The sequence below is a fragment of the Melanotaenia boesemani genome, chromosome 5, assembly GCF_017639745.1.
Source record: "Melanotaenia boesemani isolate fMelBoe1 chromosome 5, fMelBoe1.pri, whole genome shotgun sequence".
In the NCBI taxonomy this organism is placed as follows: domain Eukaryota; kingdom Metazoa; phylum Chordata; class Actinopteri; order Atheriniformes; family Melanotaeniidae; genus Melanotaenia; species Melanotaenia boesemani.
This window is the reverse complement of record NC_055686.1, coordinates 33085366-33110087: the sequence shown is the minus strand read 5'-3', so window position 1 is coordinate 33110087 and position 24722 is coordinate 33085366. Positions and strand designations below refer to the sequence as shown.

The window sequence follows — 24722 nt, the reverse complement described above, 5'->3', positions numbered from 1 at the left end:
CACAGGTTACAGGGCTTCTTCAAGTTGCACTGCGCCGCCTGATGGGAGCGAGCACAGCGCCAGCACCGCTTATTAGTCTTTATCCAGTCGGACACCTGGGCTTTGTTGAGTTTAGTGATGGCACCGCACTGACTCAGATGGTGGTCTCTGTTGTCACAGAAGGCGCAGTAGGATGCTGGTTTTGTTCTATTTGGGGTACTGTTTGATAGTCTTGGCTCTGGAGGTGGATTGTCCGCTCCGTGGAGTACGACAACAGAGCGCCTTCCTGACTGTAGTTCAGATCTCGGGGGGTTTTGCCTGTCTCTTGCTCCCCGGGGGGCTAGCTGTCCATCGAAGTCTTGGCACCAGGACTCGTACTTCAACCAGTCAGCCAGGTCGTAGAGGGTGTAGTTACGACCGGAGCGGTTAAACATGCTTCTCCGAAACTCAGCTCGCTGTTCTGGTGGTAGCTTGCTGAGTAAACGAGCGACATGTGACCCGCACTGTAACTCAACCTCCCCATCTGGACCCAGTGTTCTCAGCATGCCAACCAGGGATTGGATCTGGAGGGAAAACTTCTCAAAGGCAACCACATCACCACGCCTAATGTCAGGGGAGTCCATCACTGTGGTGATCCGCTTAAGCGCCAACTGATGGGGCTGCCCAAATCTTTCATTTAGGGCCATCATAGTATCTGTGAAGGGTGTTGGGGAATGAATGTAGGCCTCTGCTACCAGTCTGGCCTCCTCCAGTTTCAGGTGGTCTACTAGAACTTGATATTTAAACAGTTCTGAGGTGTCGGGGGGCAGTAGGTTTTCGAGGGCAATCTTAAGGTGGGCAAACTCACTGGGGTCCCGACGACACAGGTTTGGGACCGCTGGACGGGGCCCATGGTAGGCTGAATCCAAGCTAGAACTCTGAGTGGGCTGAGTGGTAGGGGGCTGGAGAGCACGACCTGGTACAGGTGGTGGATGATGAGCTGGCTGAGGTCGGGAAGTGGTAAGATTTATTGGCACCCCATAGGATGTGTTAGTGGACTGCAAAGGGGGTGGGGCTAGACCTGACCACTGTGGGCGCTGGTGCGTGGCTCCTGACTGACTATGGTTATTATGGTGATGAGTCGCCACATTTCCATAGCCTCTAATAGCTGGTGGAGGCTGGACAGCCGTCAGCTGACTCTGGGTGGCTGCTAAGGTCTCCTTCTTCAGGATCTGGAGTTCATTCATCATTCTGTCGAGGCGCTCTAATAAGGGTTGTTTGCTCTGGGGTCCATCCTCATCCTCACTTACTGGAGGTGGTGGAGGGGGCCACCCCTCATCCTCATTATTAACTGGATCAGGGAGGGTAGAGTGTACCGGTTCTGCTGACTGACTGGTCTGAAGAGGGTGAGCCGTGATCATCAGCTGCCTCATGTCCCTCTGTACTGCTCTTAAATGGGACAGATCTGCTGACATGCGCTGTTGTGACTGCTGCAGACAGAGCCTTTCATGCTGAATCTCATCCAACTCTGTTCTTATGGCTGCTGTTTGTGTTGTAGGGTGAGATGCAACCTGATGTTGGGTAAGCTGGCTCCAGTCGTTCTTCTTTCCTCCATCTGGATGCAGCTGGTGAGGGAGCTGCTCATATTGCTCATGTTGAAAACTCTGGTCCAGGTAGCATGAGTCCGTGCTGTGATCTGTAGCATCTATTCTCTGGTTTGTGCGCGGTGATGGTGCATATAATGGGAAAGGGGGGGTCACTCCAGCCGCTTCCTCCCTCAGAGTCCTGTATTCTCTTTCAGGTTCATGCCTCCAAATGCCGAGATCAACTTCATAATCCTCATAACGGATAGGAGGGTGGATATGACGGCGAGGGCGGGCACCTTGGGCATCAAAATCGTCCATCTTGAATCGGTTGAGTGCGGTTATCCGGCTCGAAGGACCATATAATGTTGGGAAGATAACTAGGGGGTGTGGAGGACTGTGGGGTGCTGGACGTGTTTACACCGTTCTCAACCTGGAGTGTCGGCCAGAACACCACTTGAGGCCAGGACTCTTTAGGATATGAGGGGTAGACTTTACTAAGGATGATGGTGGATGAAAGGATGAGGCAAGAGGGTTGGTTCAACTGTTCTGTATTGCATCCTCAGAAACATTACAGCATCACTTGGTGGGCGCATATACACACAGAAGTATGCATATAGGTGTGGGTGGGTGTATGTGTGGTTTTCTGTAAAAAACAGAATACAAATACTTATTACAATTGATTCATATAACCTGTTATCTTACATAACACAAAACTGATATACAAACCAAGATCTATTCACACCAAACAAGTGTAAACGTATATAGGCCGGAACGGGCCGAACTTCACGTGCCTTCCGGCTAGCATGAGTAGCATTTAGCTGCTAACATCAACCACCCTCAGAATTATTAATTACACCAAAGAAGAACTTTCCCCCTCTGAAACGAACACACGAAACGGCAGCCTTACTTGTCATTAACGCACACAGATGAGGGAAACAGTTCTTTGTGCAGATAATAGTCTGAGGCCAACTCTTTCCAGCCGTTTTGCTGCTGTTATTTTGCGCTCGGCGGCGAGCATTAGCGATGACGTCATAGCGCAGTTACGGTGTCCCCACAGGGACAAAATGCTGCCCCGACTCTTTACAATAGATAACTGCAATTAAGAACAATGCAACTTACGGGGCCTTTTGTACAGACAGCAAATATGTTCCATCTCTGACCATCTACATGGGTCAGGTGTTAAATATTTAAGATGAACCACAAATTTAACCACACTGAAAAAAATGATTTTGTGGTGTAGTAATATGTATTAGGTTAACTGTCATATTTTTTATTTTCTAATTGTAAGTATCTGTGAGAACTGGAATTATTTAAGTAAATCCTATATATGTCATCAATGTAATAAGCAAACTCTGTGGGGAAGAATAAGTTTTACTATGCATTTCCACGTAATATTCAATGCCTTCATAGTCATTGCAATGAACTTCTAAATACCAAGTAGGTTTTACGAAGTTTGTGCTGCTGCGTGCTTTGAACCCGCGCATGCGCCTTGTCAGGTGCATACAGGACGCATGCGATTCCTTGTTCCCCAAAAACACAACGGCAGCAGTCAGGTCTAAGGTAAGAAATTCAAATTTTTTTTGCATATGTAACGTAACAGAGTTAAATGTAATAATACGAAAATATAAACTGTAGTATTTGCCATTATCGCACATTACGTATCACTGGCTTAATTTTACTACGGTCCCTAAACGAAACGTCTCTGTAGACTTGGCTTGTGAACCCCTGGGATATGTGGAATTTTTTCTCCCCTTGGTAAGTGCACACCCCATGAGCTCCACCATCGTTTTGTTGTTTATTAACGGTTGCGTACTTTATTTAAAGTAAAGTTGATGGCGGCTTTATTTATATTTTGATACAACGTGGCCAGTAAGCACCGAATGTACAACTTTTCCCTCGGCGCGCCGAGGCAGTTTCTATCGGGGCTGTAGCAGACGGTATAGCTGGTCAGGTTCTTGCACGTTGTGGCTGCATGTAACAGACAGACGTGTTCAACAACAGGCGTGTTCCAGAATCAGACCGCGAGTTCGACTGCAAGCGACACACTGTACAATTTGCGCGATTTAGCCCCCAATTACCATGTATTAGCCGCCAAGCATATCTTGTCCACGCAGTGCACCCGTGTTGTGGGTGTTAGCGCACAAGTGCGTGTGCGAGAGAGACGACAGGTGCAGGGTCTAACTGCTGTCAGGGATAAGAGAGAGTGAAGCGCTGTTCAATAAATAAATAAAAAAAACACGAGTTAATTAATGAGAAGCGTTGGTGATATTTTAAAAATACCATTACAGTATATTGTCAAAAGTACATTTGTTTGACAGTGGTGCAGTTTATTTTAGTTACATGATTCTTATTATTTTGTCTTTTTTTCTTGTCCTCCTCAAAGCAACAACTTTCTGCAGCTTGCAGTGCTCTCTCAAGCAGCAACTACATGAAGCATTGTCACAAGCAAAGCCATCTGGGTATTCAGGTAAAAAAAAAATGTTTAGTTGTCTGCACTTCATATGCACTTCATAAGTTATAGGTTTACCCTCATCACAGAATGCATAGTTACCATTCCAAATTGAAATGAGGTGGAATATATTTAGAATTTTGAAGTTATGTATTGTGATGCATAAAATTTAATGTATACAAAGTTGAAAGGACAATCTTATGTTATTCTAGTTATATGAATATAGCCCAAGAAATGTGGCTTCTCCATTACTCCTGGCATTAAAGATTAAAGTAACATTAAACTAAAGTATGATGCTTTAATGATTATATTTCTTTGTATTTTACAGCCTCCACTGAGAGAGTTCTCCTGCTGCAGCATATAATTTGAACGCCTAACGTAAGGTAAATCTTAAACCTTAGTTACCTTTCATTCTTTGTTTTAAGTTGACTTTTATACTTATATGAAAATCTAGCTCAGATGAGGTTTGATTTTTTTTCTTTCTGATTTTTTTCCAGATTAAAAAAAAAAAGATGAAATGGTCTTGTAAAACGTGTCAATTTGAGGCAGACACACGGACAGAACTTTTGAAACACTACAGACTAAGACATGGAATAGTTAGCCGTGGCCAGACAGTGCCTTGCCTTTATAAGGATTGTCCTTGTTCATTTAAGACTTTCAATGCCCTAAATATTCATTTATCTAGGCAGCACCCTGAGTCAGTGACAACAAAAGAGATTCTATCTTTTAGTTGTATCCTGTGCAGTTCAGCTTGTTTTGATTCAGAGAGGCAGTATTTTGAACATCTTGGAAGCCATTTGAGGAAATTCGAAGTAGTTCCATGTGTATTCAAAAGCTGCACCTTCAGCTCAAACATATATTCAACCTTCGCTTCACACAGACATAGGAAACATTCTCCACATGGCCTTGAAGACTTTAAAGATGAAATATTGACAAAGTACTCAGATCCAGTTGGTGCTCAGGAGGAGCCATTGGTTGACACTGAGGAGGAAGATACTCAGCCTTTGATTGAGGAAGACAATGATCTCTCTCAGATCATAAAGGAGAAGTTTGGCAGACTTTTTCTTAAGCTAGAGAGTACCTTTAATGTGTCAAACAAGTGCATTGATGAAATTGTTAATGAGCTTCAATTCATATCATGCACAGCATCAGTTCCTGTTGTAAGGGAGTTGATCGAGTCTACTTTAAGGACCCATAGCTGTGAGCTGGACACAGCTGTAATTTCTGATTTGGTTAAAACTCTCAGTGAGGCACACCCAATAAGCTCAGCTTTGGCAAGTGATGGCCCCTTTTCAACATCCTACAAGAGAAGGGAGTTCATGAAGGAACATTTTTCAGTTGTTGAACCAAAAGAGTATATACTTGAACAAAAAGAGGGCAAAACATTCCAGTATGTACCAATATTGCAATCTCTATCACAGGTTCTGAACAACAAACACAATCAAGAAAAACTATTTGATACTGCTAGAAATTCAGCCACAGCCTTACAGTACCAATCTTTTCATGATGGATCCAACTACCAGAAGAATGATTTTTTCTCTGATGAGGACAGGCTTAGTCTTATCCTGTACATTGATGACTTTGAGGTGTGTAATCCTTTGGGAACCTCAAAGAAAAAACACAAAGTCACAGCTGTGTATTGGATCTTGGGAAACATTCCAGCACAGTCCCAATCAGCATTAACATCCATTAATTTAACTGTTTTGTGTAAGGCAGTGGACACCAAGACATTTGGATACCAGAAAGTGTTAGAGCCATTGCTAATGGATCTTAGGACTTTAGAAAGAGATGGCTTATTTGTTCCAGTTCTGGGAAAGGTTCTCAAAGGAACTGTTCTGTGTGTGGTAGCAGACAACTTAGGCGCTCACTCAGTTGCAGGCTTTGTTGAAAGCTTTTCTTCTTCTTATCATTGCCGTTTTTGTCTTGCTGAGCGGTCAGACTATCAGTCAAGAGAAGTGAGATCTGGTTGTTTTCAACAGAGAACTGAGGAGGAACATGCAGTACATGTCCAGACTGCTTTGTCCAGTCTGAATAATTCCCCATGCTATGGTGTGAAAAACCATTGTGCACTGTCTGAAAAGCTTGACCACTTTCATGTTACATCTGGGTACCCCCCAGATGTTTTACATGACCTTCTTGAAGGCATCATTCCATTGGAAATGGCATTGTCTTTTGATGTCTTCATTAAGAAGAAGTATTTTTCTCTCACTGAACTAAATCATGTCATCCATCAGTTCCCATACAAGTGGAGCGATAAGACAAATCGCCCTCATCTTGTCCCCTGCAACTTTTCAAACCGTAAATCGGTGGGAGGCAATGCTCATGAAAATTGGTGCCTGCTACGACTGCTGCCTCTGATGATAGGTTTGAAAGTACCTGAAGATGAGCCTGTGTGGCAGATGCTAATGACTTTAAAAACCATTGTGGAGCTTGTTATGTCACCAAGTCATACAGAGGAAAGCATTTGCTATCTCGACAGTTTGATATCTGAACATCGAAGTAGACTTCTCGAGGCTTTTCCTCAACAGAAGATCATCCCCAAGCATCATTTTCTTGAACACTATCCTCAGCTTATCCGAGCATTTGGTCCTGTGGCTGCTCTTTGGACAATGAGATTCGAAGCGAAACACAGCTTTTTTAAGAGAGTTGTCAGACACACAGGATGTTTCAAGAATATCTTGCTTTCTCTTGCAAACAAGCACCAGCTCATGATTGCAAACCATCTCCATGAATCAAATGCAGTCAAACCATCACTCTTTGTTACAAAAACAACAGAGGTGTCTTTGGATGTTCTGAAGAATGACATTAAAGATGCACTGAAATGCAGATTTCCAGGTGTCACAAGAGTACATATTGCCCACTCTGTGAACTGTTCAGGGACAACTTATGCTGCCGGAATGGTGGCGTGCCATGGTTCTACTGCTGGGTTGCCAGACTTTGCAGAGGTGCTACAAATTATGATAGTTCAAAACAAACCAGTGTTTGTTGTTAGACTAAAAATGACATGGTACAACGAGCACCTTAGAAGTTATGAGTTGGAGAACACAAGCAATGAGCAAGTAATTGAGCAAAAGGATCTTCCAGATTTTTATCCTTTGGTGGCATACACTCTGGCAGGAAGACGTCTGGTAACCTTAAAGCACCACATTTGCCTCCCTTATTAGAGGTCAAAAATGCGGAATGTTTGATGAAATTTGAATTTGAGCTTTATTTTCGTCTGGACATTAAGCATTCCTATCCTGTCTACATTCACAAATGCATTCACGGGGGTTTTAAAGTCAACAGCCTTAGGTGTTGCACAGATTGTTCATCACATCTAAACATATTTGTAATAACCACCATTTATTTCTGGTCACAAATGAGCACTTTTTCTGGACTTAAATGAAAAACTGCAGATAATGATAATATTCTAATGAGTTAGGCAAACATCAGCACACTGTATATAGTTGCAACTTCACATCTGCATGAATGTCTGTAAAGATTAACAAACATTTTTTGTGTTTATGTTTCAGATTCCTCTGTCAAGATGGGCACCCCAGCAAAGCTCCGCATCATTTTTGGAGATGATGATATTCACAAACTCATTCTACCTTCAGGCATACCAAGCAGCCTCACAGACCTCATTTGTGCTCTCAGAGATTCTTTTGATATTCCAGGGGATTTTTCTGTGCTTTACCAGGACATTGACTTCAATGGTCAATTTTTCACTTTAACCAGCATTGAAGATGTGGAGGATAAGTCAACATTAAAAGTTGTGCCAGTAAAGCCAGTTGTCCTCACTGTCAGTCCAGTGGAAGAAATGGCGTTTGACTCTTCACCACAGGAATCCTCTGGTACCGTCTCCACACACTCATCATCAGACACCATCATTCTCTCCCCCTCTAATGAAGGCACAACTTCTCGACGCTCTCAACCATGGCCAGCCAGATTTGAAATACCAACATTTTCCTTTGATGTAGAGCAACACTTGCAGGCTGGAAACCAAGCATTCCTGAAGGATGGTTCCCTCCTCAACAATCCAAGTTTGATAAGCAGCATACTGGAGAAGCTTGCAGAGGTGGTGTTTGGTTACACGGCATACCCAACAGGGATTCAAATTTTGACAGTGGTCGAAGCCTTAATCGAAAAGTTCCCATGTCTCAGGGAACCAGGTTCTTTTAATGGCCTTTATGGGTGGCAGCAGAGGATGAAATGGAAAATGGGGAATTACCGTGCAAAATTGAGAGGCCGTCAACTTGCCTGTCCAGAGCTAGAAGTGAACTCGCTGAAAAGACAGAGGTCAAATGAGAGTGGTTCAAAGAAAGGCATCAAAAAGCCCAAGAAAGCAGAAGTAAACTACCTGCCTCCACTGCCAGTTGGGGATACAGAAGCCACTTTAGAGAAGGAGAGGGTAGATATGCTGGAAGAACTTAAGAAGAAAAACAATGAGAGGATAATATCAGAGAAAATGGAAAGAACTTTCTCCATCCGAAGACAGGAAGTTGTAAAGCAGTGCCCCACTATTCAAGATTTCAGGGAGAGATGGCCTGCTCTTTTCTCCGAAACTCAGGTAAAACTGTCTGTGTTGCATTTATAATCCATTAAGAAATAGGGTTTGTTAAAAAGAAAAATGTAAATGGCATAATCGTAACACCTTTTTTCAGATCAAGGAGGAATTCAAAAGAATCACAACGGTTCCCTTGGAAAGAACTTTTCTCACGAAGCTGGACTTCTACACTCCAAAAATGCAGGAAATATTCAGCAAAAAAGGCGGAGTAGCTGGGACCAAAATACGACCGCTTCTGGATTCCTTAAACCAGGTAAAGCCGGAGTCCCCACACCATCTTGCTGGGACCCAAACCAGACCTCAGTCACATGTGCATGGGACACTTTTTAAAAGTACAGCAGACGTGGAACACACACACACACACACACACAGGGAGAAAACAGGGGGAGGTGTGTACAGGAAGAGAGGGAGAAAGAGGGGGAGAGAAATGGAGTGCAAAACATAGAGACAGAGAGCTGAACATACTCAAATCATGATTTCAGTCTACTTTAATTTGGAAAATAAATTTAAAAAATTGACATTTCACTCTGATAACTGGCAACCTAGGCAAGTGGCCCACTTTGGGTCCTGACCCAACCCTGCATACAGTTACTTTAAAATGGATATACCTAGAGCAGTTAAGAGTAATGCCTTCAGAGGACTAGCAAATGCAGATCCAGGATGTCTTGTATGAAATTTGTTTTTTGCTTCTATTGACATGTATAGATTAGTGGATTTACGGTACTTCTTACACAAGTTTCTTCTGTCTATTAAAACAGCGACACATTGAAGCAAGACGGGAGGCCATTATCCGCGCCCTGATGGAATTCCTGGGGGAGTCTTCAGGGGAACTCATCAAGGACTACAAGGTAAATTCAAACATTTTCAGATCACAAAGTTCACTTGAGTACAATATTTTGATTTATATTCACTTACCCTTTTAAAATAAAACTAGCTTGAACCATCAACTAATTTTCAAAACATTCAAATTTTTGAAAATTGTACCTTTTTTTCCAGAAATCTTCCAGATTAAAAAATGCTTCATATTTCTGTTTTTATTTAAACAAAGAAAATTCGTTATCCTCTCTCCTCCCTTTTCTTGTGTTCTTTAATCTTTGCTCTCCTCTCTTCTCTTCCCTCCACTTTCTTACACTCTTGTTTCTCTCTTCTCTCCCATTTTTCTCTTCTCCTTTCCTCCCCCTTCTCTCTTCCCATCTCCTCCATCCTCTCCTCTCTGCATGGTAGGATACATACACATCTGTATTATTCAGTTTTTCCAATAATGAGAGACAGTAAATGAAGTTCAGGAATACCTAGAGTTAAGATCCATTAGGCCTGATTTGTTGTTTGTGTGTATAAAAGTGAGTGCAAACTTCAGTTGTTATTGGTACTGAGGAATATTTTCAGAATCAGAAAAAGTATTTCAAAATGTGTACAAATTACACAGTACACAGTTTGAAAATGGGTTGGAATAATCAAGCGTTTGTTTCCAGACAACAAAAATGCATACACAAAAGAGAAAAAAAACAACATTACTATGTAGGATGCACTCTTTAGTTCCTTGTTACCCCCTCTCCTCGTTAGTTGGCAGTCTACTCCTTTTGTATGATTCAAAGACATTTTCCAACTTTCCTAAACTTAGTGAAATCATTTTAAATGTTTAGGATCCTTAGTTATTGAAATATTGACATTTTTGACACTGGTCTGTAACTTAGATATGCAATTGAGCTGTACTATGTACCTGAACATGGATTCACATATATATTACAGGATATCAGCAGAGAGGCGGCTCAAGAGGACCAGGCTGAGCAAGTCCTGAGGATCTGTGTCTTCCACACATGCGAAGAAGATGGAGGTGTATCCAACGCAGAGGTGTCGATTGTCGTTGAGGGGACTGAGGTACTTCACAACTGTGGAAGTGTTTCCAAGGCCTGTCTTCTGCTGATGGGCATCATTTATGCCATGAACTTGAGTTACCCACCAAAAATTAAGTACACTTTTGAAGTGTTTCAAAAGCTTCTTCTAGAGCTTGATGTCATTAAGCTGTCTCCGAAAATCCTGTCTCTGCGAAACAAACTTACAACTTGAGTCCACATGTTTGGCCCAAAAGTTGACCCTTCAAAGAGGGTTCTAAAAGAAAAAAAAAGGCTCACAGTTGTTTATGTGGTTATTTGTCTGTGTTCTTCTTTTTCTTCTGTTTTAAAGGTGTTATTTGTATTTCAACTTGTTCCACTGTAACAAAGTTAAACCACAGGTTCTAAACTGATTGTAGAACCATTTTAATGGGTCACGCATGTGAGTGTGGACTTGAAAAGAAAGAGGAAATATGGCACTAGTGTCAAGATGCTCTACACTGAGGTTCTATACATGTTTCATTATCTTAACCTACAAAAAGCTGACACTGTTCTTGAAAAGGAAATGTTCTAGCATGTCTTTTATACACTGAAGACTCCTGAAGGATGTCAATTTTATTTTTTTTTTCCAGGGTGAAATATAGCTTGTTCTGCAATGCAAACCCTGCTGGGTAATGTTTCATAAAAAAAAATCACATAAGAAAAATAAAGGTTTTTTCATTAAATCAGTTGCCTCATTTTTTTAGTCTTTATTTTTTAGTAAAATTAAACAAATTTAGGCAGTTTAAAATTGCATAAAAATTATGTAAAATATTGTGTAAATGTTACTCATTTATGGTTCATAAATAAAAGTTTAAAAAAGTATTTTGAAATTACCTAAAAAAGCCATTGATTTTAGCTGAGATTTTTTAGTTTGAAATAGTCAGAGTAAGTAAAACTTACTAAGAAGGAGAGAGTAAAATTCAATAACCATAACAATAATCAACAGTAAATTACCTGAGGTTTGCGAGTAAAATAAACTGATATCTGCAAGTAAAGTTTACTTGATGATCGCTCTTTACTTGCATTTTCTAAGTGCAAAAACTTTCCTAAGTTTTCTTAAGGAAATATCACTCCCGATTTTTTTCAGTGCACTGAACTGGCTGTGAAAAGAACTATGGAGCCCGTAAGGGAACATTGAAAAGAATGTCAAATTTTAGCTTCTTGTGTGCACAAGAAATATTTTTGTGATGAGTTTGAGTTCTTCAGTTGACTTCTTGTACAATTAAATATACATACTTGTTCTTAAACCATTTTCAACACACTTTGTTTTAGTGAGAACGGGATACCTTCTTGTTTGTTCTCGCTTTTTCATGCACATGAGAAATCAGTGTTTCAATTTTTTCCTTCAGTGTTCCCTTACAATCCTCTTAAAGAACAAAACCAGTAGGGGCATTCAGAGCCATATAAACAGTTTTCTTAAATAAAACATTTACTCTTCACATCACACACCCAATAAAAATACACAATCTTAAATATATTTAAGGCATCAACAATAAAAACAAAGAAAAAATGGCTTGGGATAAAAAAAAAAATCCCTTGATGTCTATGTGCATTACATCCTGACATTTGTAGATTTTTTGGAGATTGTGGCTGTATCTTAACCAGAACTGGCTAAATGGTCAAAAAACATTTACCATAGTCATATTTGAAATAGTCCTACAGAACAGCAGATATTAGCTGATGCCAAGCAGCCAGCAGTGAAGACCTTTTTGCTTCTCTCCTGCTGGCTCTAATGTCATTAAGTGTAACTTATTGCTCCTGAAATCTGTACATTTATTTTCTGTTAGCAGCTAATCAGAAATGGAGACTGAAGTAAGAATGGTAGTTAAAACAACTTGACCAGCAGTGACTTGATTTCACAAGTGGAACGTCATCTGATAAAATGACTGTTGGCATTGCTTGTGTGTTTTGTTTGATAACTTTAACAGATGCAGGGCAAAGCTGCTCGAGACAGACATTAAAACATCTCAAATCGTCCAGCCCAAGCATCAGCTCAAGTATGTTCTTAACTAGCATTCATCATAACAAAAGAAGCAACTGATTTACATTAAAATACTAAAGAAATGTTATCTTGTGTTTGTTCAGCTGTGAGGACCACATGTGGAAACTGGCTGCTTTCTACTGAGATGTTGTGTCATTGATGTTGTGCTATTCCAGTAAGCTAATTTAGTTTTATGGATTTAATGAAACATCAAGAAGATTAAAGTATTATAATTTGCATCAAGGGTATTTTCTAATCAAGTTGTTCAAGCTATTTAAGGAATTGTTTCGGAAGTAAATGAGACCTTTTTAGTCATACCTTTCTGGTTGTTTGCTCTGAACTTACAGAGTAGATCCATTTTCACTTTATTTCAGCAGTTTTTGTTCTGTTTGTGATTAGAGTTTAACTAATACCAATACTAGCATCAGAGATACTGGCATCATTACAAAACAGCGACATGCCTAATATGCAGAGCTGAAGTTTCCTGAGGCGGCATTAATGCTGTAACACCAACCACCATTTTAAGCTTTTGTGTTAGCGATGCTACTACCACTGTGTGTATATGAACACTATGATGCTCTTAGATTTCAGGAAACATTGGAAATACATTGATAGTGTAAAAGGTCAGAGAGTTACGGTATTTTAAATAATGTTAGTCATTGTCTCTCAAGGCTCTGGCTTTAAAGGGTTAAACCAAAAGTGTAACGAACTGCAGAAACAGCAAACACTGGCGAGTGCTTTTATAAAATATGAGAAACTTGTAAAATAAAGCCAGAATTCTTTTTCCTGTCCGATGTGGAGGACGTTCATTGTAATTCTACTGTATTTACTTGTCATTGTAGGTCACGTGTAAATCTGGAAAAAATGTTTCCATTACACTTTTGGAATATACTTCTATATCAACACATCTGAAGAACCACCTCATGAGAGCATAAAAACCTTTTATCGATATTCGAGATGTTTTTTAAAATGTAGGTGTTTCCATTACCAGTTTTTTTATTGCGATATTTAGGTCTTGCAGAATTTTAAGGGTCATGGAAAGTCAGCTATTGTGCCATCCAACAAGTCTGGAACACAGAGTTTTAAGGATGGAAAGTTATGTAGTGTGTCTTTGATAATGATTCTGTAGATGCAAAGCATAAATTTCCCTGGTAGGAAAATGGCAAATCTGGGGAGTGACCACATCCATTCATGGCTCATAATGGGCAGGGAAACCATGTTGTTTTATGTGCATATAGTCTTAATGAGACTTACTTTGTGAAACTACATTTTTATGAATTTCATTGATGTACCACTCTCACTTTGCTCCTTTTTTGCCAGATAGTCCTGTCCTCATTGATTGCCTCTCCACCTGATTTAGTCTTACTGCAGAGAAAGGGTTACAGATTGAAACAGGAGAATGGTGAATTTATTAAATTCTCCCCTTATCCTTAGGCTATTCTTATCTTACTAAAGCATGTTATTTTTTGTAATACCCAGTAGAAATGCCTCCTCATGTTTAACGTGCATCATATACACTGTTTTCAGTGTTGCTTTCTGTGAAAAATGAAAATGTAAAAAATCATGAAGTTCACATACGGACCAGCTGCAAAGGTGTTAAATGCACCTTATCTGATGTTTCATCATAGTAAGTATTCTTAAATAACATTACTGTTTGAGCTGATTTTATGGGAGGTGTTCTGAAATGATAAGGTTTGGAGTTACCTGAAAAGGAGTGAAATTTCCAATGCAATAAACCACATTTCTTTCAAATCACAGATCAGTTCTTTTTTTTTTTTTTTTTTAATAATTATTTTAGTTAATTTTGGGGGGTTAATAATGTTTTAATCATTGTTGCATACATCTGATTCACACATTTGTACCTCCCCCCACTCTTCTAGCTGAGCATATGATTCTGCCTTGCTTCTGCTCTCTTATATTTCTTCCCTCTTGCCCTGAGTGACCTTAATTACAACATGTAAAGACCTGACCTGTATCCAATTTCCAGCCTCTGACCAAACTCTCTGAAGATTAATTCCCAGTGGGGTAAATTGAATTAACTTACCCTCAACATAATGTCTACAAATTTAGTTCAATATGAGGTGAGGGGGTGAAACAACAGCTTTATACCACTCAAGAAAGAACAAGTCTTTATTCACTGATGACGAATGACCGTTTTCTGGTTAATTAAACACTGTTAAATAAATATGAACATTTTGGGGTTTTGTTTAATTTAGTGGATGGAAGATTTTAGTGGATGAAAAATGCTACAACTTATTGGCTTTGGATAAAATGTGTCTGATAATTCACTGTTAGGCTGGTCATTTGTGCACTGTAGCTGTGTGGGTGCACAGACTGGATTTATGTACACTCAGTTTGATGGTTAAGTCATTTTAAGCAGTGACAAACACAGTTTTCTATCTTTGTTAACATAAAACACCTGAAAAACTTGTCATTGATATAGCTTATCTGTTACAGATTGAAATGATCCTGGCTTCATTGTATTTATTTATCTATCTACTATCTTCGTTGGTCATTTCTACCAAAGTGTTTGTGTCTGCTTTAATTGCTTTGAGGTGATGATCTTTGGAGCGAAAGAGAAATGATTAAAGGTCACCAAAGAACTTCAGTCTATACAACTAAAAACCACCAACCAGGCCAGAAATCTGGGTGTACTGATGGACTCAGACCTAAACTTTGAAAAACACATTAAGGGAATCACAAAGTCAGCCTACTATCACCTTAAGAATATATCAAGAGTAAAAGATCTGATGTCTCAGCAGGACCTGGAAAAACTAGTCCAGCTTTCATCTTTAGTCGGCTTGATTATTTTAACAGTGTTTTTACAGGTTCTACCTAAAAAATCAATTAGACACCTGCAGCTGATTCAGAACTCAGCTGCTCGAGTCCTCACTAAGACCAAGAAAAAGTGGACCACATCAGTCCAGCTCTGAGGTCTTTACACTGGCTGCCTGTTCGTAAGAGAATAGATTTTAAAGTTCTGCTGCTGGTCTATAAAGCTCTGAATGGTTTAGGACCAAAATACATCAGTGAGCTCTTGACCCACTATGAACCTACCAGAACCCTCAGGTCATCTGGATCCAGTTTCTTATCAGTTCACAGAGTCAGAACCAGACATGGAGACGCTGCATTCAGCTTCTATGTTCCACATGTCTGGAACAAACTCCCAGAAAGCCTCAGATAAGCTGAAACACTCAGTTTATTTAAATCCAGGTTAAAAACCCACCTGTTCTCTGCTGCATTTCACTAGTTTTTATTTAGTCAAAATCTACATCTGGTTCTTTTAAGCTGGAATCATGTTTTAATATTGTCTTTAACTTTATTTCTTGCATTTTATCTATTTTATTTAGCATCTTCCTTCTGCTTTTATTTCATTAATTGTATTTATTTTACTGCTTTCTGCACCCTGCTGTAATGTTTTGTGTAAAGCACTTTGAATTGTCTCGTACAAATAAATTTGCCTTGTCTTTGCTGATACGTGCCAGCTAACCATCCTTTATGTCTAACAAGGGTGACCATACAGATGAGGGCTGATCCAAATACTTAGTGAATAAACATTTTAGCTTGTCATGTAACTCAGGAAAGTTTTTATTCTTATTCTCCTCAGCTTTGGATTCCTTAGTTTGAATCCAACTTCATCCACCAACTTTATCTATTATTCTGTATTTTCCTTCCACAGGATATTTTTGTTATAATTTTTTCATGTTCTTTCTGCCAGTGTAATTTGTTTCATACATTCTGAGTTTATTAGGCATCTGTTAGATCTGCTATTCCACACTTCTTCCTGGCCTCCTTTGATTTAAAACTTGAGACAAATAATCCTGCAAGATGGGAGATTCAGGTAACTTTAACTTTTTTTTTCTTTGTTTTGTCTCTGCCCTTGTTTTGTGTTTCCTTTGATGGTTAGCATTAAGTATACATGTGAATTACCACCAACTAGTGGGCTGGTGAGAGATAAACAGCTGGCTCCGTTGCTGAATCGATTTAATTTTAAGATTGTTTTATTGCCACAAAGTGGTCATCAAACAGACCTGCAGCAGCTGGATATGCTCTATCCAAAAATAAATAAATAAATAAAAAAATATAGTAATAATAATAATAAAAATAGTTGAGAATAAACACAGGAACCATTGTTAAACCTTTTAATGGCTGCATCATGTTTGCCAGTATGTTCTGTTTTACTTTCTACGCCTATTTATTATTATTTCTGACCTGACCGAAGCCCCTTTACTCCTACTGTCTCTGCTAAACTTCTCCAGTGAAAGGCATTTAGCAAATGGATTTGTTATCGGATTGGGAAGTAGCTGACATCCTGGGAATTTTATTCCTCCCTTTTGTCAATGTCAATGACAACGTTAACCATATTAATGCTGTGCAATTCTATTATTCTGTCTTTTCTCATCAGATTGGTTCAATGCACATTTCCAGACAGCAGCTGGCTGCATTGCTGCTCTGACTGCAAAATACAAGTTTACAGAAAGAATAAAAAGAAAATATATATTTTTTTTACATTATTATTATCGTTATTATTTACATTTTATTATGAATTTAAAAATAATATATATTTTATGTGAAAATTTCCCCTTTTTTTGACTGCACGAGTGTTAAACTGCTGCTTTTTATTTCAACTGTATAGTTTTAAAACCAAATCTTTTTCCACTATCAGTGGAACTCTCTCAGCTTTGTACCATGATGCTGTTCCCTTTTGTGCACGAGGCAGATATGGCACACATTGTGACTCACTGTGCGCTGCCATATGGTGATGATCTGTGTTTTCATTACAGATTCACAGGCGGGGATTCCGGAGAGAGCCCACACTGTTAATGTCTCGTAAATACCACCTTCAGTCAGACATATTAAAGTCAAGGTCGAGCGACTGGCTCTGAAGAGGGAGAGAAAGTAACAGATATGGTGTGATTTACATTATGTTGGACTTTCAGATATTTTTGTTTTTAGCATCACTTAGATAACTGATCATTTAATGATCTACAAGCTGGACTGAAGTTCCCCTCCCTCAGGTGCCAAGGTGATCTAAATAAAGCCGTACAAATGTTTAATTGCATGCCGTGTCGGAGCAGCAGTGGGTTCTCTTTGCATAGTAGAGCAGGAGTTCTCTGGGCGTATGATGTGTCCTGTCAGTTTCTCTAAGTGAGGCTGCCAATAACCAGGCGTGACTCGCCTGGGATTCACAATGACCACCTCCAATCAATTTCAGATGGAGGACACAGGGGCCGACTGTCACACACCTCATGCTGCCATTTGCTCTACCCAAGGGTCCAACTGAAGGTCATGCAGCGTAGCCTCAGTCCAGCACTGTCAGTCAGCATTAGCATCATGATGCTGATTAAGCTATGGGACAGCAATAATGAAGATTAATTAGAAATTCTGATATTACACTTAATGAATAATGTTAATCAAGCTGTATTAATCTTATTTACACGGTCAATATCATCAACTTAATTTTATACGATTCAATCAGCATGTATGGATGAAGTGCCTTTGTAAATTTTATTCACATCTTTAGTTTGATTTTTAAGAAGCCATCTATAATAGTGGCCCAATGGCAGAAGCTGTAGCTGGAATGGCTCCACACCCACAGGTCTATACATGCAGGGCTTGTGTTTAAATAGCTGGGCTTGTGTGAAGCAGTTGCAGTCTGCTGTAGAGCTCCGTCCATTTAAGCCTGCTGCTGCGTCAGGAAAATTTTCTGCCTGTGTGAGGACTTCTGTCATCCCAGCCTAATGTCTCTGCTGTATCCTTGCAGGCTTCATAGCAGTCAGCCCTGCCATATCCATGCTGTACAGAGTGGAAACGGTCAGTCCTGCATTTAAATGATCCCTTAGGAATTTATTTTCCCTTTTACTGGTTTATGAGTGAGTTCTGTTGTAGCTGACACAGTGTTAAATATTTAACCAGGTTATTCACCAAAAACAATTGATAACATTGTTAATTGTTCTTGGGATTTAATAAGGCTGAAATGTTATGAATGTTATCAACATTATTACGATGAAATCAGTTTTCAGATTGTTTTTTTTTTTGGACATGAGATAAAAACAGTCAACTACCATTAAACAGATTTTGTCAATACCTAGATGTATAGTAATGCATTTAGTCTCCTATTTAACTGACACAATGAAATACTGCTTAGAATCTTTGGAAGAATGTTTAACCTCGGCTTTAATGTTTGATCATCCATCTCAACCAAACTCTAACAATATATAAATTCCAGCCCACATGTTCATGAGTAGTTTGACAAAAACAGATTTTTGCATTTGCCTTCTGTCCACATGCAAAGGCAGTTTGAGACACTGATGAGTAACTCTTAGGAAAATACTTTCCAGATTGAGGATTTCAGCCGGTCATGTGTGGACGAGATAGCTTTTTTTTTTTTTGGCTTGCAGTGCCAGATTGTGTGTCATTTGTGCCATTTACTCTTTTGTTTACTTGCCAATGGTAAACTTAGCAAAGCCTGTGCTGGTGTTCTATACAGTTAGTCCCCAACCATACTAAAAAATAAAGGCATTGCAACATATTCTTTATTATTTGTTTTTATTTATTTATTTTTTTAAGAAGCATTAATTTTTTTGCTTTCTGATTGGCCAGCATGACTGCAAATGTGGGGCTGGATCACCATCTTTTGGTTTGGTTTCTGACATTTTATTGATGCAGGCAAAAATTTTTTTGTTAAACTGTATTGGATCAATGTGTTTTTGTATTTTATAAAATATTTCTTGTTTACATGGCCGATGTCTTTAGCAAAACATCAGACAATAGATGATGTTGTAACCTTAGATGTCACAAAGTTGCAGGTTTTTTGTGATTGGTTTAAAAACTAAAAAAAGTCAAACAAAATAAAATTCTATTCTGTACTCATGTTCATGCTAGCTGCTTTAGCACCAGGAATTCACCATCATATCTTGCTGGGATAGTGTTTACATTGATCAAACTGTGCCACATCAATGCTCTACAGACAAAGCAAGTATTTGCTTTCTACTGGTCTTTTTTCAAATGAGGAATGAAATCAGAAAATACTGTTCATACTTACCACTGTCTGAGTTCACTGTAAAGCTGCATGGTGGTGCCACACTGCTATTTTCTGTCCCTTTGTATTTGTGAGTAACACACCGAGCTACACTTATCACGTCTCTACATTATCTGATTTTTTGTATAGCAACCACTCTTACACATAGCAACATCTTGGACAAACTGTGGTGGCCTAAGAAACTGGCGTGGCTCAGTGGGTAGAGTGGTCATCCAGCAGCCCTAGGGTTGCCGATTCGATCCCAACCTGAAGAGCTCATGTCGAAGTGTCCCTGAGCAATACACTGAACCCCTAATTGCTCCTGATAGGTCATGGTTGAGCGCCTTGCTTTGGATAAAAGCGCTATGTAAGTACAGGCCATTATTCATCCATTCATCCATTATCTATGCCTCTTCGTCCAATTAAGGGTAGCAGGGAAGGTGGAGCCTACTCCAGCATTTAGTAGGTAAGAGGCAGGGCACACACTGGACAGGTCACCAGTCTATCGCAGGGCTGGACTGAGGTGTTCCATCCATATCCTGATACAGATATGGATCCAGGCTACATCATCTGATGTTGTTACTGATGATAAAAATCCTGACCCTACGGTCAGGGGATGTCAGCTAGCCTCGCTGAACAATAAATATATTGTTCAAAAAGGCGTCAATATGATAACAGGTGGTTTTTTTCCATTCCACTGTTGTCTGCCGCCCGTGTATTCTCGGAATTGGGATTGAACTGAAGAAAAAAGTTGATGTAATCCATTAATTTCCTTAACTAGGCAATTTTTTTTATGAATTTTCTTGAATGGAGGCAGTTATAAATTGGACTAATGTGGATTTGTTTTAACTGGATCTCAAAGAATTGTCTTGAATTGATTATGTCTGTAAAAGTGCCTTTAGATTGCTTTGTTGTGAACTGGTGCTATACATATAAAGCTTAAATGAGCTGAATTAAGTTTAATTATGTATGATACTGTATGATATAATCAGATTCCAACATGCACATTTTTTATTACATATTATTCTGAGTTTTACAGTATCCTACATGGTTGCAAAATTTATTTTTACCACTTTTATTGTCTGTTAATATTTGTTAAATGTTTGCTAAAATGACTTATTTCACTGTGTGCATGATTCTCTGTTTCTATGCATGATGCTGCATTTCAGTTAAGGAAGGCAAAGACAGTTTTTAGTGTTCAAATGAGGTCTGGTGAGGATAACATTTTAAATTATAAAAGGGCCACAATACGACGTCATACAAACCGTTGTAATGCAAAAGCAGCATGAAAGGAATATTTGATTGTTTGTTGTTGGAAAAACAATGTTATAAATGATAAAAGAGGAACAAGGGTTCATGGATTTTAAATAGTAACCTGTAAAGTAAAGATGCCATCAAAGGAAGAAAAGCCATCTACTTTTTAATTCACTGAATAACTCAATGTACAATCAATAATTCACATCAACATATGATTTGCCTTTAAAACACCACAAATTCTCTAGAAGACACTGGAGTGCTGATTATTTAGAGAACGTATACAGACTTTTCTGGATAAAAGGTGATATTAATGTAATTATATTGCTAGCATCCTTCATCATCTCTAAATTGCACATGGAATCCATATCCAACGTCCTCAGACAGCTCAGACAGAGATAGGTCTTGTTTCAGACCTTGTCTACTACATCTAAGGTTAGGTATAGATCATCTTGGAGATTCCCTTCATTTTTGTCCATTATCTCCAATGAAATCTGCATTAAACCTGCCAAGAAACAACCTCTCAGGATCTGGTTAATTTAATTCCCAGTATGTATCATTTTGGCCTTTTCCAAAAGAAGAGGTGCTTGTAGCAGCAGGGGGCTTCATTCACACAGAAATTAAATGGTCCGTGGGCAAAGCATCTGCAACTCCAAAGCCAAGGGGCTGGAAATGTTGCCAATTTGGAGCCATTAACTTTTTTTTTTCTACCCTATTTTCCTTTTTTCCACCCCAAATTGAAAATGGCAGTTTATTTAGGGCTCTTTAATTAGTTTAACAAAGCTGAAACAGCTTCAGGCTAACTGTTTAGTGCAATACGTCTACACCTTGGAGATTGCTGAGCTGAAGTAATAGCATTTGCTATACTGACAATTTTACTGAATAGGCTATAAGATATTTTAAATGCAGGGTAAAATAGACTGATGTAAGGATAAATTAAGAAACATGAGACAAAGAACTAAAGATCTCTAATTATCTAAATTACACTTATATTAGCCTGGTGCAGTGTGGTGTAGAGTTGTTTAGCTTGCAATTTAAGGAATTTATTAAATAAGAACCTAGCAAAAGACAAAAGACAGATGATAGATGAGGACAACAGTGACTGGGTTCTGCTTCCTAGGCCAAATAAGCAGGTGCTAACTAAACATGGTCCAGACTAAACATGGAGAAGCAGCATTTAGCTGTTATGCTGCAAACAAATGGAACAAACTGCCAATGGAGATTAAACTTTCACCAAATGTAGACATCTTTAAATCCAGGTTAAAAACATTTCTTTTCTCATGTGTCTATGCATGAAATCTGCATGTTAACTTAAACTTATCTTGCTTTTAATCATTTTAATGTAATTTATTATTTTATTGTGATTATGTGTTGATGCCTTTTACTATTTCTAAATATTTGTTATGTCTTTGTTTTATGTAAAGCACTTTGAATTCTCCTGTACATGAAATGTGCTATACAAATAAACTGCCTTGCCTAACAGTTAACTGACAGGACTCCTTCTGAGTGGACAATAAACACACGAGGTAGAGAGAACTTGCATTCAGGTTGATTCCCAGCTACAACTGATAACTCAGCAGCTCAGCTCATCGAGTTAGACAGCGATTGCTCTGCAGCTGCTAACGGGTGCTAGCTGTTAGCCATCACGCGCCTGTACAGGAACTAGCCGACAGTAACATGAACCAGACTGTTCATCTTGAGCCTATGAACTAAATTCATTGAAATTACATGAAATGAACTGAATTGGATAAAATTGGACTTTTTTAAGGAATCTTGAGGATTTTTGTTGTGAATTTGAGCTATATGAACACCAGGCTTGATGGAAGAATAGCCATAGAAAAGTCATAAAGCTTTACTTTAAGATTTATCTCCTCAATTAACTTACTTAATGTACTTGCCTGGAACAGTGTGAACAATTATTTAAAAGTAACACTTAAATTATGACCACATATTAGTGTTAATAAATAAAATGTTTCCTTCTAGCAGGGAGCCCACTGTGTGGGACTGAAAGCTGTCTTACAGGCAGTGAGATAGGGATCAGACTTCCGGGAGATAGGGACTAAAGCCTGGAGTTTGTCCTTCTTAAAGCTGTGAAGGGCAGCTTTGGCTTTGAGAGAAGAATGACATTGATTTTTTTGCGGCCTGCTTATGAGATGGCTGAGGCACCTGCCAACGCACTGATTTATAAAACTTATCAGTGTGTTTCTTTTTTTTTCTTGTTAAAATCATGACTCTTCGTGACACTCCCACCTCCACATATGCACTTTTAGGGATGCTTTGAAAATGTACATTTGTTAAAATCTTGATGCTAAAAAATAGCAGGTTATTAATGTATGAAACTAAAGGATTAAAAATTGGGGACTTTATTTCTATTTTTGCCCCTTTAACATGTTTTTTCTTCACCCATGAATGCTGTTAACAGGACTTTGTGACATTTGACTTTTTTTCCTTTTATTCAGCTTTAAATTTAATCACAAAGGATCTGTTAGATTATCACCAAATCACCTTTTTCTATTCCTCCCACCAGAGAAGTGTTTTTTTTTTCACTTCATAATGCTTTCTCGCCCTCCTACATAAGTACAAATGCTGCCATAGTTACAGTCACGACAGAAGTTGAGATCCTGCTGTTTGGCCAAGACGTTCATGCAGTGCCCTTTTTCCTTTCTGCAATATCAAATATAGGTTGTATAATGTTGAGTTCAAGGTGGTTCTCTGGTGAAAATCAAGAAAATCAATGAATGCTCATATGTCAGATTTCCCATATCTGTTGCGTTGTCACTGTGTGGTTTTTTACTTATGCTCGAGTGGCTCTCCTAAACACACAGCCCAGTTTGGGATGGATCAAAGGCTTTGGTATAAAGATGAAGAAGGTTTTGAGAAATGTTAAAGGGATGGAGAGATGAAGCTGCATAAGAATTAGGGGATATGCTTCAAAATACATCTGCTGGGAGTGAATGCCTGCTGGGCAACTGCCTGGGTGCTGAGCCATATAATGTAATAATGAGCTGCTAACTAGCTAGGTCAAGTCAAAAAGGTAGCTGCTGTGCTATGGAGAGGAAGCTTTTTTTTTTTTTTTTTTTACTTTTTTTTACAAGTTATACATTGTAATGAGCTCTGCGTTGGTTGATTTATTTATTTATTTTTTTGTTTAGCGTTAACAAACCTTAAACTGTAGAGCAGGGATCACACACTCTTGACCTAAATGTCTAAACCAGGGATGGTAAACATACGGCCTGAGGGCAAAAATTGGCACATGAGAGGCTGTAATTTGCCCCGTGGGAGGAATATTGGTAAATAAAGTAACACATTCAGTTTGTATTATATGGTGGGTTAGTTCAGGTGGCCGGGGCCACTACACAGTGCATGTATTTATATTTAAAATAACTTTTAGCTCTTGAAAGGCTAATTTTTTAAACTATATCCAGCTTCCTGTGATTAAATGTGTAGTAACTGTAAATCTTTTGTTATCTGTTAGTCGTAATACACGTGAAGTGATAGAGGCAACATATTATTGAACTATTGCCCTTATTTTTGTCAAAGGAATTTCAGGTTCATGTTTTCTAAAAAGATAATTTATTGAATGTATACATCTTGATAATGTACTTGTACTTCTTTGCACTAAAACAAAGGGATCAGTTTTTGTTCTGCATAGGTGATTATGCTGTTTTTTTTTTATGGGTCCATTTGACATCAAATAGCTTTTTATGTGGCCCTGAACTAAAATAAGCTTTACATGATGTAACACCTGCAGGACAGTGGTCCTTAATGCTTGAAGTTGCTGATCCCTGCTGTAGAAGATGCACTTTCACTTCATCATGTTAAATCATAGCTACAAATGATCTAAATGTCTGTCTGAAGTAGATCCCACTGGCAAAACTAACAAAAAAAATATTCCATGGGAAAAATCATCTTAGACTCAAACTAAAGGATAACACAGAGTTTTAATCTTTATCATTCCCTCTCTTTTTGAAAATGGTAATTTCGTGAGAGTGGTGAGTGGGCTCCAGATATTGAGGAATTATACTCCTCAGCCTCTATGGAAAATTTTACTCA

The 24722-nt window shown here is 38.9% G+C and overlaps 2 protein-coding genes across 6 annotated transcripts in view; one reads left to right on the top strand and one right to left on the bottom strand.

Annotated features, from left to right (window-relative positions):
* Window positions 1–24722, bottom strand: part of nrxn2b (neurexin 2b) — an 815055-nt gene that overhangs the window by 571477 nt on the left and 218856 nt on the right. The window lies entirely within an intron of this gene.
* Window positions 7897–10901, top strand: LOC121639897. The gene is made up of 4 exons (XM_041985493.1): window positions 7897–8542; window positions 8637–8792; window positions 9298–9387; window positions 10289–10901. The coding sequence occupies exons 1-4, from the start codon at window positions 8180–8182 to the stop codon at window positions 10604–10606; spliced, it is 927 nt and encodes a 308-aa protein (XP_041841427.1). The 5' UTR covers window positions 7897–8179; the 3' UTR covers window positions 10607–10901.